Source organism: Poromitra crassiceps (genome assembly GCF_964638095.1).
Source record: "Poromitra crassiceps genome assembly, chromosome: 20".
Taxonomy (NCBI): domain Eukaryota; kingdom Metazoa; phylum Chordata; class Actinopteri; order Beryciformes; family Melamphaidae; genus Poromitra; species Poromitra crassiceps.
In genome coordinates this window covers 12,054,964-12,070,643 of record NC_139637.1, presented here as the reverse complement: position 1 = coordinate 12,070,643, position 15,680 = coordinate 12,054,964, and the positions used below count along the sequence as shown (strand labels likewise).

Here is a 15,680-nt window from a genome sequence, read left to right as displayed (position 1 = left end):
CAAAACAACATAACGACGTCGGCTATTGGACAAATGTTTATTTTAAACATTGCTATACATGTCATGTAGGTATCGGCCCAGCATTTTGCAATCGGTGCATCCATGGAAACCAGGCGAAGAGGCGGAAAATTGACCTATAGAAATGATTGGTTATGGAATTGGATTCCCTCTCTCACATGCTCCGTATGAATATCAAACAATAGCTTTCTTCTTCAGAGACACAAGCTGCTATTCCTTCTCAATGCTCCAGTTTAGCGTAACCAGGTAGAAAAAAACACCATATCTCACATTTGCTTTGGTGTGACGGTGGGACATCGAGCTCCCTCACCACCAGATCCCAGTGATGAACGCGTGTCTTGTTTAGTGTGCGGAGTAGGGATGTTCATTTTGAACAATTTCCATAATCGAAATTCGGGAAAATTAATGATCAATTATCGATTATCGATAGCGTAGTAATAATAATAATAATTATATATATATACAGTATATATATATATATATATATTTCTTTTTTACTCTGGTCTGGTAATAACGTTGCGCGTTCTCAGCCAGCTATAATGGCGATGCCGCTGTGTAGTAAGAATATCAGACACTAACGCTGTGGCCAGGTAAACAAACATGTTACATGTCAGGTTACATGATGTAAGGCAATCGGCTGGGTGCGTTTGTTTGTGTCCCCGGCGCATGCCGGTGTGAATTCCCCATGTTTAAAACAGTTTTGTTGGCACAAAGGCCCGCGCCCAGCCAGAAAACTAGAGAGTATACTGTATGAAGCTCCACCTCACGTTAGTCGACTGTGCAATGGAGTGGGGCGAGGAGGAACGAATTCCACCCAAACCTAGTCAGCAAAAAAAATAAAAAATAAAAAAATAAAAAATAATAATAATCGATAAAAATTCCACGTGATCATATTCATTCCTCTACGATCAATTATCGATTATCGATTATTGATGAACATCCCTAGTGCGCAGCGAGACACTAGAAGAAACGAGTCTGTTAAATGTGACTAGTACAGAGATCTTACGTATTGGACAGTCTGTAGTTTGTGTTTTGCATAACACAGTGGTCAGTATCATAACTTATATTCATCTAAAGCAGCATGAGGGATCAGCGCCAGTGTGTCACAAATGATATAATTATGAGGTGCCTTCATATATCTATGATTACATTACAATTGTTTCTCTGACATCCATCCAGCAGCAGCAGCTTCCACCTGACTGCTGGAAATGTATAAAAACAGTGAAAAATCGTCATCTGGTCTTATGGTTTACCCAAAACAATCAAATATTATATATTTATATAAATATAAATATTATATATTTATATATACAAATATATAATTGTGATTGTTTTGGGTACACAGTGCCCTGAGAGCGAATGCTGGGGCCAGAGACACACGTGCCACCATCTCCCAATGCTAAATAACACGTGGATCACATAGGATGGGGTGGTTGCAATCATGGATATAGATCTGATTCCTGGCTGTGATAAAGATTCAAATCTGTGACACCGGAAATGCATTGAGGTCCTGTGAAGATGATATAAACGTCCGTATCCAGGATGAGAGTCTGGGGTTTAGGTGCAGGGTGGGTGAGTTTAGGGCTGTTGAGGTGGTGTTGGTTGGCCGAGGTGTTGAGGTGGTTGGTGTTGGTTGGCAGAGGTGAAGAAAATTGTTCTGACACCCACCTTTTGATTAGATGTACTCAGATGAACTGGTACACTTTTGTTCCTCCTTGGTACCGATGCTGTGTTTGAAATGAACAGCCTCAGTCTATTGTCTCCGTTAATTCACTACTGATGAAGGAGGAGAGGCACAGAGGGGCACCACAACCGACTAGATCTTTAGAAGTTGCACTCGCATGCAATGATGCAAGTTAAACTTTTAAAGACCTTGGCAACCTAAATCCACAAAAACTTGTACTTATGTGCATAATAGTAAGCATAAAACATTTGTAGATGTTCGTTTCAATCCAAATCCTAACTATTGCCATTTTGCAGTTTTTACTTCATTCTGAGGTTGGGGTTGAAGTGGGCGGTGCTTAGGGCTCATTATGCTCAAAATTAGGGATGGGGCCGATCCGATCCGATATCGGTATCGGGTGCCGATATTGGCGCTAATTCACGGATCGGATCGGATCGGGATAGAAAAAAAGAAAAAAAATGCAATTCCAGCGCTGGCTGTAATTTGCCCATGTATAATTGTATCCTTCTTTACCTTGTATATTTTCTTAATTTTGTCTGCTTTTTGCAAGGTATATTTAAAAAAAAATCTTTAATTGGCCAAATCTTTGCCTATGCTGTATATTCAAGAAAAATATTGGTATCGGCATAATATCGGTATCGGCAGATATCCAAATTCAGGTATCGGAATCGGATCGGAAGTGAAAAAATGTGGATCGGTGCATCCCTACTCAAAATGTATCACGTAATAAATTCCGCATGGTGAACCAATCATAAAGAAGCTGGCAGTTGTCTGTTGTTAGCCATGTGCTAGAGCAAGGAGAGGTGCAGCTTCTTCAGCACCTTCAACGCGCCCACACAGTCTCAGAGCAGAGTAGAGCAGAGAATGCTGCTTAGTTTTTCATCATTTTCAAACCTCATTTTATATACCGACACTTTTAATCGTTCAAATTTGGCTGGGTGCTTAATATCAAATTTTTCTCTGTGTGTGTGTGTGTGTGTGTGTGTGTGTGTGTGTGTGTGTGTGTGTGTGTGTGTGTGTCACAAAACTCAAAAACACATATTTATTCTTGGGTTTCCAGGGACTTTAATGATGGGGTGGGTACTAGCTTCTCTAAGCAGGATGAATCATGCTGACAGGACAAAGAAATAAGGCCTGAATCCAAACAATATTTGCAAAAAGAATTATGCATGTGGACAATACCAATCAGTTAGATAAGTCACTCAAATAAATATATATATACCCAATTTACTATCAAATTGTCCCAACATTCTGGCACTTGTATTTTCCAATGTGCTTACTGATGCACCTGCTGATGCACCTGCTGATGCACCTGCTGATGCACCTGCTGGGTGCATCAAATCCCAATTGTACTTGGCCAATTCCCCCTGCTGTCCCGGTCGTTGCTCCACCCTCTCTGCCGATCTGGGGAGAGTTGTAGGCTAGCACATGCTTCCTCCGATACATGTGCAGACGCCCGACCAAGCCGGAGGCAACACGGTGGCTCGAACCTGCAACCCTCGTGTTGATAGGCAGGAACTCAGTGAATTAGTAGTATTAAACAAACCATGAAAATGATATGGATGGATTACATGTGGGGCGGCTGTAGCTCAGGAGGTAGAGCGGGTCGTCCACTAATCGCTTTGGATGAAAGAGGTTGGTGGTTCGATTCCCGCCTCCTCCAGTCTGCATGTCGAAGTGTCCTTGGGCAAGACACTGAACCCCAAATTGCTCCTGATGGTGTGCCAGCACCCTGCGTGGTAACCTGCCGCCATCGATGTGTGAATGGGTGAATGTACCTACTGACTGTAAAGCGCTTTGGATAAAAGCGCTATATAAATGAAGGCCATCTACCATTATTTGACCCAGGGCCGCTGCAGGCTCGACTGTATCATAGGGGCATGTAAAATATATGTACCGTAATACTATTATAATAATCAGTTAATTATGCAGTTAAAGACAGCATAGTGTCCTACTGTTAGCGTATTGCCTTTAATAAAATATGTGGAACCTCTACAATATGCTAACCGTAGTAATGAGTTATAATGATATTAGTACAGAAGAAATACTTCTTTATTTGAGCCTTGAATAGAGAGCCGCAGTAACGAGTCCGGAAATCATCGATGCTAACGCCCCTGGTTCCATACAGTTTTCGCCTATGGGAGTTTTGAATGGGTTTTTGGCGCGATGCTTCTAATAATCTCTCTGGGCAACGCTGGCTTAATCAAACGCGAACCAGTGTTTAGTAACATCATCTTCACACATGAAGACCACTTTTATGAGTTTTGAAGCTTTTACATGCCGTTAAACGGGCGGCTAGCTAGCAAACGGCTAAATGAGACTACACTGCTGAGTCGATGTGGATATATACGTCAATAACGTCACCACTTCAAAGGGCGAACACGGAAATTTTCTTTCCCTCACCTGGTTCAGCCCCGTTCAGCCCGAGGTAATCAGTGCACACATCAACAACAGTCCAGGTTGAGTGCTGACGTGACGTGAAGCCTATGCGACAGTGTGTAGTTCAGGATTAGCTTAGCTCGAGCATTTTACTTCTAGGGCTCGCATTTACGCTACAAAACTCATGAAAGTGGTCCTCATGTGTGAAGATTATCCCGCTGAACCTTGGTTCGCGTTTGATTAAACTTGCGTTGCCCACAGACATTATTTGAAGCATATCGCCAAAAACCCATTCAAAAATCCCATAGACAAAAACAGTGTGGAACCAGGAAGTTCGGGACTTCCGCATTCAGCCTACAAAAATACGTCATCCCTGCGGCTCTCTATAGATGGGAAGAGGAACTGAAGTGAGTTGGAGATGGTGCATTGTGTTGCTGGTGACACCTGGAAGGCTCTCTTACAAATAGGGATGTTCATTTTGAAAAATTTCCATAATCGAAAATCAGGGAAAATTAACGATCAATTATCGATTATCGATCATATTAATAATAATATTTTTTTATATCTTTTTTTTTTTTTTTTACAAAATGAATGCCTATGGTAGAAAATACGAAAGACAACGTGTTCTCCTCAATTAACTCTTTATTTCAATGTGTCTCCTCTCCAACACTGCTGTCCCCGGCGCATGTTTAAAACAGTTTTGTTGGCACAAAGGCCCGTGCCCAGCCAGAAAACTATATGAACTATATGACTATATGAAGCTCCACCTCACGTTAGTCGGCTGTGCAATGGAGTGGGGTGAGGAGGAACGAATTCCACCCAAACCTAGTCTGCAATTTTTTTTTTTTTTTTTTTTTTTTAATAATAACAAAATCGATAAGAATTCCACATGATCGATTCCATTCCTTAACGATCAATTATCGATTTTTGATAACTGATGAACATCCCTACTTACAAATATACAATACTTGCAAACCGTCTTGATCTTATTATTGCCGTGATCTTCCTTCTTTGGAAAGCCACCATGCCGTCACGCAGCAGACTGAGAAGAACGTGACAGATCGTCCTCACCTCAGTTTGGCCTGAGTCCATCTGGTCTCACAGTAGGAGACACAGTCCACACACTTTTAGTTCAGCTGGGCTCAGAGCTGAAACTCTCTAGTGTGCAAAAGAAATGTCATTTCTTCTCTGAAATCACACACAAAATGTCCAACTCCCAAGATGCAATTTTTTTTTTTTTAGATTTCATATCACGGACTTTCATGACATCTCTATAAATTAGTCTTTAGAGAGAGTCTTTCTTGCTTACTTATTTTCCTGATTGCTTTCTGTCTGTACCCAGTCTTTAATTTAATTTAAAACCAGTGATTAAAGGTGTGAAAATGCATCACGTGCACCAGTCACAAGATATTTTAATATCTGGTGAGATTCAATCTTAACCGTTCAAGCATTGAAGAAAACAAATTCTCATTCTGAATACTTTTGTTTTGTTGTACTTGATGATTTCGGCTAGTCTGACATCACCAGACCAGTTCACATTGCACTGCATTGCATTTGCAAAGCTGCCACAGCAAATGAAACATGGGCTAGCTGGCAGATTCATCAGGTACCCAGGCTAGATTTAGGCCAAGTTAGGTGCATTTTTACACACAGATATTACCCTTACATAAGAAACACATGAGGTTCACATGTGGTGAAACATGTGAAACCCATGGAAAGCGTGTGGTTTTGGAACATTTTCACATTTTCATGTAATCCCATGGGAATTTATATGGGCTTCACACATGAAAATGTTCCAAAACCACACACTTCCCATGGGCAAAGCATGTTTCACATGTGTTCCACATGTTTTCACATGTGAAATTTAACATGTTTTCACATGTAAAAATTTCACATGCGCAAAAAAACCATATATGATTTTGCACATGTGATCACGTGATTTTTCACATGTGAAGTTCATGTGGTTTTTCTGTGAGGGTACCTCGTGCAACTTTGAAATAATTGACTTCAGACCACAAAAGGCTACACCTCAGCCACATAACTAGATCTCCAGAAGTTGCATCCTCGCTCCAGTCGCAACTTCACACTCAACCTTCTCATGATGTAGCAGCACAATAAGAAACCTTACCTTCTCTACAAGGAAGGATGATGCTACTTTATACTCAGGCTCCCTGTGCCTGATTCTCCTTACTGGTGCCTTCCTGCTTTGACACTATCCTCCCCCTCCGCCTCCCCATCAGAAAGACTGAGAGAGAGAGAGCGAAGGAGACAGGTAGAGAGAGAGAGAGAGAGAGAGGAGATGGAGGTAGAGAGAAGGAGACGGAGGTAGAGAAAGAGGGGGATAGAGAAGGAGACGGAGGTAGAGAGAGAGAGAGAAAAGGAGACAAATGTAGGGAAAGAGAAGGAGACGGAGGTAGAGAGAGAGAGAGAGAGAGAGGAGACGGAGGTAGAGAGAGAGAGAAGGAGACGGAGGAAGAGAAAGAAAGAGAGATGGAGACAGGTAAAGAGAGAGAGAGAGAGAAGGAGACCGGTAAAGAGAGAGAGAAGGAGACAGGTAAAGAGAGAGAGAGAAGGAGACAGGTAAAGAGAGAGAGAGGAGACGGGTAAAGAGAGAGAGAGAGAAGGAGACTGAGGTAGAGAAAGAAAGAGAGATGGAGACAGGTAAAGAGAGAGAGAGAGAAGGAGACAGAGGTAGAGAAAGAAAGAAAGATGGAGACAGGTAAAGAGAGAGAGAGAGAGAGAAGGAGACAGGTAAAGAGAGAGAGAGAGAGAGAAGGAGACAGGTAAAGAGAGAGAGAGAGAGAGAGAGAGAGAAGGAGACAGGTAAAGAGAGAGAGAGAAGGAGACAGGTAAAGAGAGAGAAGGAGACGGAGGTAGAGAAAGAGAGAGAGAAGGAGATGGAGGTAGAGAGAGAGAAGGAGACAGGTAAAGAGAGAGAGAGAAGGAGACAGGAGAAGGAGACAGGTAGAGAGAGAGAGAGAGAGAGAGAGGAGGAGACAGGTAAAGAGAGAGAGAGAGAGGAGGAGACAGGTAAAGAGAGAGAGAGAGAGAGAGAGAGAGAAGGAGACAGGTAAAGAGAGAGAGAGAGAGAGAGAGAGAGAGGAGGAGACAGGTAAAGAGAGAGAGAGAGAGAGGAGGAGACAGGTAAAGAGATAGAGAGAGAGAGAGAGGAGGAGACAGGTAAAGAGAGAGAGAGAAGGAGATGGGTAGAGAGAGAGAGAGAGAGAGAGAGAGAGAGGAGACAGGTAGAGAGAGAGAGAGAGAAGGAGACAGGTAGAGAGAGAGAGAGAGAAGGAGACAGGTAAAGAGAGAGAGAGAGAGAGAGAGAGAGAGGAGACAGGTAGAGAGAGAGAGAAGGAGACAGGTAAAGAGAGAGAGAGAGAGAGAGACAGGTAAAGAGAGAGAGAGAGAGAGAAGGAGACAGGTAAAGAGAGAGAGAGAGAGAGAGAGAGGGAGACAGGTAAAGAGAGAGAGAAGGAGATGGAGGTAGAGAGAGAGAGAAGGAGACAGAGGTAGAGAGTTGGGAAGAGTCAGAGAGGCTGCAGCGGTACTCATGTGAATACTGACTTGGCTACAGCTTACCTCTGGGACGCCCGCAGCAAGCCAATTACCCAGCCTCAGTCACACACAGAGAGAGAGAGAGAGACACACAGAGAGAGAGAGAACTGAAGCGAATAATACTCTCCAGGTCTCCAGCAGCAGCTTTTCTTCATTTAGCAGCATGAAATAAAGCACCTGGCCTCTCTCTTCCTCCTGCTCTCTAGTCTTCCTCCTCTTCTTCATCCCACAGAGAGACCACAGGCAGCAGAAAGACGAGGGGAAGGAAGACGACAGGCAGCAGAAAGACGAGGGGAAGGAAGACGAGGATAAAAGCCATCGCTCAATAATCCCCTTTAAGTCTGAAATGTGCACCGACGCTTTCTGTCGCCGACACACCACAGAAGAGCAGGCCCCTCTGTTACAGTGTGGAGTGAACTGGAAGAGAGAGAGAGACATAAGCCGTTTTCCCACATGCGTACCTGAAAATTACCTGTAAGTCAATATCGGACATTTCCCGGAATTTCCCCTCACACCTCAGCGCGGGCATGTGGGAATCTAGGAGCTAAATTGCCTGTATGTTGGGGGGCGGGGGGAGGGGGGAGCTTATTTGGGGGGTCGGGTTTAGATCAATAAGGTGTTTTCGGGTTGTCCTTGGGCTGCAAACTCATTTAAAGTATGCAAATCGAAGTTGTTTCTGACAAGAATAATGTCACGTTACTCCGGGACTGCTCAACCCATGACAGAGCCACTCTCCCCGGCTTGGCAGAGTGAAGAGCTCCGCCCGCGCGTCCCCGCTGCCTGGAGCACAGCGGCTCGTGCTCGCGCTCTAAAAGGCAGGCTCCCACACGCTGCTGTCTGGCCAGCAGAAAGTGCTCCAGACTCGGTGTGATAATCCTGTAACAGCATTTGAGCTTATTCAGGTAAGATATTAATAATGTAATGACACATTCAGCGATAAACTGTCTACAATGAAGACATGTGTCAAATATGACAACGTGGTGTTCAGTATTTTAAGAGCACGGGTTTTTTTTCATTTCCTGAAAAGTTGGCGATTTGGAGATAAGTGGCTTTCATTGCACAGCGACGAAATGCAAGCGAAATGTGGAAGTAGTTTGCTTTGATGTGCGGCAACGTGTGTACACCTCGCCCATGATGAGAGAAGGACCGGTGTCGCGGAAAATGACTGGACCCCTTTCTCACTTCACAGAGAGAGAGAGAGAGAGAGACAGAGACAGAGACAGAGACAGAGACAGACAGACAGACAGTCTTACGTTTTGAGATGAGGCTTGAAAGGCAGCCCAGTTAGCAGCTTAGGGAATGGGTGAATGTCTCGTGGGAGCGTGCGGATGGAGAGAGAGAGAGAGAGAGATGGGGAGAAGAGATGAAAGAAGTAGCTATAAAGTGCAGGAGCTGGCAAGGTTATGAAAGGGGAGTGTGTGTGTGTGTGTGTGTGTGTGTGTGTGTGTGTAGGTGTGTGTAGGTGTGTGTAGGTGTGTGTGTGTGTGGGTGTGTGTGTGTGTGTGTGTGTGTGTGTGGGTGTGTGTGTGTGTGTGTGTGTGTGTGTGTGGAAATAGCCCGCTGTGAAATTTCCCCAGCCCTCGTCTCAGCAGTTTCTCCTCAGCTCATGTCTGGACATTACCTTTTTCTTTGACCCCTCCCCTTCCTCCAATATACCCCTCCCCTTCCTCCAATATACCCCTCCCCTTCCTCCAATATACCCCTCCCCTTCCTCTGATATACCCCTCCCCTTCCTCCAAATACTCTCTTACCAGCTGTTGTCTGCTGCTGCTGCTTACTAGGACTGTGCAATTAATCTAATTTTAATCTCAATGACCCATGTGGGGATTTACTTTTTCCCCCCAGTTCAATTACATTTCAATTTAAAAGTAATCCAGTATTGGGGCGTCCGGGTAGTGTAGTGGTAGATTCCCTGCCTACCAACACGAGGGTCGCAGGTTCGCGCCCCCGTGTTACCTCCGGCTTGGTCGGGCGTCCATACAGGCACGATTGGCTGGTGTCTGTGGGTGGGAAGCCGGATTGGGGGTATGTGTCCTGGTCGCTGCACTAGCGCCTCCTCTGGTCGGTCGGGGCGCCTGTTCGGGGTGGTAGGGAACTGGTGGGGAATAGCGTGATCCTCCCATGTGCTACGTGCATTGTGTTTCGGGGAGGCGGAGCTGGATGTTGTGTGTGTGTGTGTGTAACGGAGGTCCTGTGTTGTGTTTCAGGGGAGGCGGAGCTGGATGTTGTGTGTGTGTGTGTAACGGAGGGCCTGTGTTGTGTTTCAGGGAAGGCGGAGCTGGATGTTGTCAAGTCAAGTCAAGTTTATTTATACGTACAGAAATGCGCTATGATACGTATCGTTTTCAATTTCCATTCATAAAATTCACCCTGTGCGCTCTGTGTGTTACCCTACGTCCACACACAGCACCCAAGCCTTGCCTTTACCCACGCTTTTAAAGGCGTCCTTTTTAGTCAATGAGGCTGTGTACACAGGGCGCCTCAACGTGAACCTTCTGTGTACCCACGCCTCGCCTGAGCTGCGCCGATTTTTACATGAGTTCTATTTTCAAGCCGACAAGGCGCGTGAAGGCAGACTTTTTCTGTCAAGCCAGGAAAGAAAAACGTGACAATATCTGTGGGAAATGGCAAAGTCAACTGAATTTCAAAATAAAATGGTGTTACAGCGTTGAGCAGAGAGAGAGAGAGAGAGAGAGAGATTGACGGGTGGCTATCACGTGGGGCTTTCTCCCCGTCGGCAAACAAATCTTCAGGAGACAGAATAGCGACCGAAGAAGCAAGATGAAGCTGATGGCTGAAGCTATTCTGTAAATTTGGGGAGGAACAACAACAAGAAATGGGTCGAATCTCTGCCCACTTCCGGCCGAAACCACGCCCCCCCCGGAGGGGGGGGGGGGGGGGGGTCAGAGTCACAGTATACCCTCTGAAAAAAGGTAGACTACACCACTGACGTATAGCCCTAATTCACAAGCATGTCTCAGAGGGCTTCACAGCAAATATATCTAGCTAATTCTAGCTGACACAACAGTAGCAAGAATATACAGAATAAAGATAACATTTGAACAATTGATAGAGAAATATAGAAAATATAGAAATGAAGGATAGAGCAGAGGAGAGAGCAGGAGAAGGGAGGAGAGCAGGGGGAATGTGAGAGAGTGATGGGGTGGGGAGGGAATGGGAAATGTTGGAGGGTATAGGAGGTGGGGAAGGAGCAAGAGGAGAGAGCAGGAGAGGGGAAAGGGGGGGGGGTGTGGGGGAGAAGAGAGCAGGGGGAGGGAGGAGGTGGGGAGAGAATGGGAAATGTGGGAGAGGAGAGAGCGTATGGAAGAGTAGGGGAGTATAGGGGAGTATGGGAGACTATATGGAGAGAACAGGGAGAGGAGGGCTAGCTGACACAACATTAACAAATTACAGTAGTAATAATAACACATCGAACAATTATATGATAGAGAAATATAGACACACATCTTGCAAACGGACATATGTCGATTTCTTAGCAACCAAACTATTAGTTAGAGAATTTTAGCAAAATGCTTGGACCATCTGTGAAAAAATTTACTACCAATAGCTTTCTTCACCAATGTGTTCTTATAGGTGTCTAGAATCACCTCTCAATTAGTGCAAACCCAAATCCTCGTGGAAAATCCTGATTGATTATACACTGTGCTTTACATAACAATAACCAATATACCAATATCATATGGTCAGGGAGACATTTTTACTCAAAAATAATGTTTGGAATGGATTCAGCACCCCTGAAAACCCCTAGTTAGACACCCCACAAGTTCATTTTAGACTTTTAATTTTTATCATATTTTTCACCCAAGCCCTCGGGGCACCTTAACTTTGATTGGCTCTCCAGGATTTTCCACAAGGATTTGGGTTTGCACTAATTGAGAGGTGATTCTAGACACCTATAAGAACACATTGGTGAAGAAAGCTATTGGTAGTAAATTTTTTCACAGATGGTCCAAGCATTTTGCTAAAATTATCTAACTATATGCCTAATTTAATTGGCTGCAAGCCTTTAGTAGTGAGTCCCTTTGCCAAATAAACACATGTTCACATATAGAGCTTATGGGTGCCTCGCTTTAGGGAAGAATGGGTGCCATGCTTTAAATAGTGGCGGAATATTGGAGGGGATAGAATGGAGTAGAATGTGTACTATGCTTTAGAGTAGTGGGGGAAGGGGGGAAGAGGAGAGAGCAGGAGAGTGGAGGAGGGAGGGAGAGCGGGGGGATGTGGGGGAGGAGAGGGCAGGGAGAGGGAGGAGGTGGGGAGAAAATGGGAAATGTGGGGGAGGAGAGAACAGAGAAGGAGAGGTGGGAGGGTGCAGGGGAAGGAGAGCAGGGGGAATGTGAGAGAGGAGAGAGCAGGAAGTGGCAGGGAATGGGGAAAGATTGGGGAGAAGGAGCAGAGGAGGGGAGAAAGAGGAGAGAGCAGGAGAAGGGAGGGGGGAGAGCGGTGGGATGTGGGGGAGGAAAGAGCATGGAAAGAGAGGAGGTGGGGGGGAATGGGAAATGTGGGAGTGTGTTGTGTTTCAGGGGAGGCGGAGCTGGATGTTGTGTGTGTGTGTGTGTGTAACGGAGGTCCTGTGTTGTTTCAGGGGAGGCGGAGCTGGATGTTGTGTGTGTGTGTAACGGAGGTCCTGTGTTGTGTTTCAGGGGAGGCGGAGCTGGATGTTGTGTGTGTGTGTAACGGAGGTCCTGTGTTGTGTTTCAGGGGAGGCGGAGCTGGATGTTGTGTGTGTGTGTAACGGAGGTCCTGTGTTGTGTTTCAGGGGAGGCGGAGCTGGATGTTGTGTGTGTGTGTGTAACGGAGGTCCTGTGTTGTGTTTCAGGGGAGGCGGAGCTGGATGTTGTGTGTGTGTGTAACGGAGGTCCTGTGTTGTGTTTCAGGGGAGGCGGAGCTGGATGTTGTGTGTGTGTGTGTAACGGAGGTCCTGTGTTGTTTCAGGGGAGGCGGAGCTGGATGTTGTGTGTGTGTAACGGAGGTCCTGTGTTGTGTTTCAGGGGAGGCGGAGCTGGATGTTGTGTGTGTGTGTGTAACGGAGGTCCTGTGTTGTGTTTCAGGGGAGGCGGAGCTGGATGTTGTGTGTATGTGTAACGGAGGTCCTGTGTTGTGTTTCAGGGGAGGCGGAGCTGGATGTTGTGTGTGTGTGTGTAACGGAGGTCCTGTGTTGTTTCAGGGGAGGCGGAGCTGGATGTTGTGTGTGTGTAACGGAGGTCCTGTGTTGTGTTTCAGGGGAGGCGGAGCTGGATGTTGTGTGTGAGGCCTGCCTGCCCTACCTGAGCTGCAGACAACCCATCAAGCTGCAAGAGGCCTGTCTAAGGTAAAGCTTGTGTCGCATTAATTAATTAATAAATACAAAGATGTATAGTAAATTACTTTTAATTAGTCTTAAGCTCATAGCTCACAGTAAATAAATAAATGTTAATCTCTATAAATTTGGCAATGTGGGCTCTGTTCTCTGTTTAAATTGTTGTCCCACTTACACACACAAAGGAGGCATTGTGACCTCACTGATGACATGACTGATGATGTCATCAGTGATGTCATAAGACTGATGATGTCATTAGTGATGTCATAAGGGGGCACACACACACACACACACACACACACACACACACACACACCCCGCAAGGCAATAACATTTAGTGAGCAACACACACATCACACCAATAGGGCATCACTGATGACATCATCAGTGAACTATAGCCTCAGCCTTAGGGCAATCAGCCTTATATCTGCCCTAATTAAAAATCTGTCTCCGTCAGGTCACCTGCACCGGTGCTCTTTACACCCCCTGAAAGTTACAGCCCGATCACATGTAAAACGGCATAGCTGTGGCCGGACATTTTTCACATTAAACAAAAGAAAAAAAAAATTGTTGATGGACAGCTCCATGAAAACTGTAACACTGAAAAATGCAACATGTTTCAGATGCTGTTAGTGACGGTGGAAAATAAAAAGTGCTCTAAGAAAGAACCCATTATTTGGCGTTTTGAGATTTTCAAGCGGGCCCTGAGTTGGACAGGATCTATATAGGAGCGGCCCCTGTGCACAACTCCGTCATTTTGGACGACAGAAAGTCGTCCTGCCCGTTTGGCACTTTAGGAATAAAGTGCGTCGCGTTGGACCGGACGCTCATCCCGTGTTCTTCCTCTCTCATCCTCTCCACAGCGTTTTCCAACACTTGATCCAAGCGGACCCGGACGCCTTCTGGTTCACGCTGAACGAGCTGCACTGCCCGTCGACCTACGCGCCGCCCCACCCCGACCTCCGGCCCGTCCAGCTGAGCGGGATGGGCCGGCCGAGGGACGAGTGCTCCGACAACGTCCTGAGACTGCTGCTGGAGGAGTTCTGAGACTGCTGCTGGAGGAGTTCTGAGACTGCTGCTGGAGGAGGAGTTCTGAGACTGCTGCTGGAGGAGTTCTGAGACTGCTGCGGGAGGAGGAGTTCTGAGACTGCTGCTGGAGGAGTTCTGAGACTGCTGCGGGAGGAGGAGTTCTGAGACTGCTGCAGGAGGAGTTCTGAGACTGCTGCGGGAGGAGTTCTGAGAGTTCTGAGACTGCTGCAGGAGGAGTTCGGCAGTCAAACGACGAGCAGCTGAACGAATCGCTCACGTTGAACTTCTGACACCGAGAAAGCAAGGAAATGTGAACATTGGGCTCTATGAGGCCAATCGGATGCACGTCTGATAACCGACACACAGTATGAGGAGCACTAAATATGTCTCCATGTCATCTCTGCTGCTGTTCGCTCTCCGGCTGCACAGGAACAAATGTGACAGCTCTTCTACATTAGGAGACATTATTATGCAGTGGAAGTGCTGTCATGCCATGTGAAGAAGGCACTGTGTGCAAACTGTTTCCTTCAAATAAGCCCTTTTTATAAACTACTTTGCCAGTTTGAATCATTCAGGCACGAGTCTCAAAATACCATCTCTGTGTCAGTCCACTTTGTGTCACCGCCCTGTAGGCATGAAGAGGTCAGTTCAGGTCAAGGACTAACAGGTGAGACTTCCCATGGCCACACCTGGATGCACTGGATGCACTGACATCATCAGCGATGTCATAAATCCCACTGTGACATCATCAGTGATGTCATAAATCCCACTGTGACATCATCAGTGATGTCATAAATCTGACATCATCAGTGATGCTGGTCTCATTGGCCACACAGCAGCCGGGCAAGGCCGCGCAGCTCGCCGAGCTGCGAATGCGAGCTGCAGGATGGGCGAGGCCACGCAGCGGGCCACGAGCTCAGGAATCGAGTGCGCGAGATCCCTAGTACAACAAAAGAGAATTACAGCTAGGCTAAACATTTAAAAAATAAGTTGCAGCCATAAATGTTTGGAGTTTGGAGATAGCCAGTTAAGCGATTCATACGTACGATACGGACACCTCAAAACAGGGATTCAATTCCTCAGTCGCTATGACGGATTTCAGTCAATTGGAGTCAGATATGAAATGTGAAAAGTGCAAAAAATACAGCCCCTATGTATATTATGTTATTTCAATTTGTGTATTGTATTGGCTTTTATTTTGAAAAATTCTGTTTGACTTCATAAAAACAACATATTAATTACCCACTAATTTGCATATGTCGATGATGGAACCTATAACATACTGATTCACCCTGGAACACAATTCATGCATCATTGCTGGGCGTTTGGGAACATTAGAGTGAAATGAGTGTGATATGTAGCCTACACACTGTCCGCCTTTTTGGCCAGTGCAAGCGGGCCCTATATCTGGCTTTGTCCAGTCCAATTTGCATGCCGATTTGAGTGCCGATGCTTTAGCGTGCTGGCCATATGCTAGGTTCCGACCTAGCCTTGTTTTTTTTGTCTTTTACATGAAAACCTATGGGAAGCGACCGCATGGCGGGAAAAAAGTGGACACTTTAAAAAGCCCGAAATACAGTAGCTCAAATCCTAATGAAGAGAGATAGATGTTTGGAGTAGGGATGTGGGAAAACCCCCTCAGTGATCACCGTCCCCTTGACCGTCGGGAGAAAACCGCACCCCGCCCCCCCA

The 15,680-nt window shown here is 45.9% G+C and overlaps 1 protein-coding gene across 1 annotated transcript in view; it reads left to right on the top strand.

The window, feature by feature from the left end:
* The window catches only part of LOC310794870 (TELO2-interacting protein 1 homolog), a 33,582-nt gene extending 19,568 nt beyond the window's left edge, over nt 1-14,014 (top strand). Inside the window, exons 5-6 of the mRNA XM_083656917.1 lie at nt 12,884-12,971; nt 13,823-14,014. Of these exons, the coding sequence (XP_083513043.1) occupies nt 12,884-12,971; nt 13,823-14,006 (272 nt within the window). The 3' untranslated portion in view covers nt 14,007-14,014. The remainder of the gene's footprint in view (nt 1-12,883; nt 12,972-13,822) is intronic.
* Nucleotides 14,015-15,680: the final 1,666 nt, after the last annotated feature.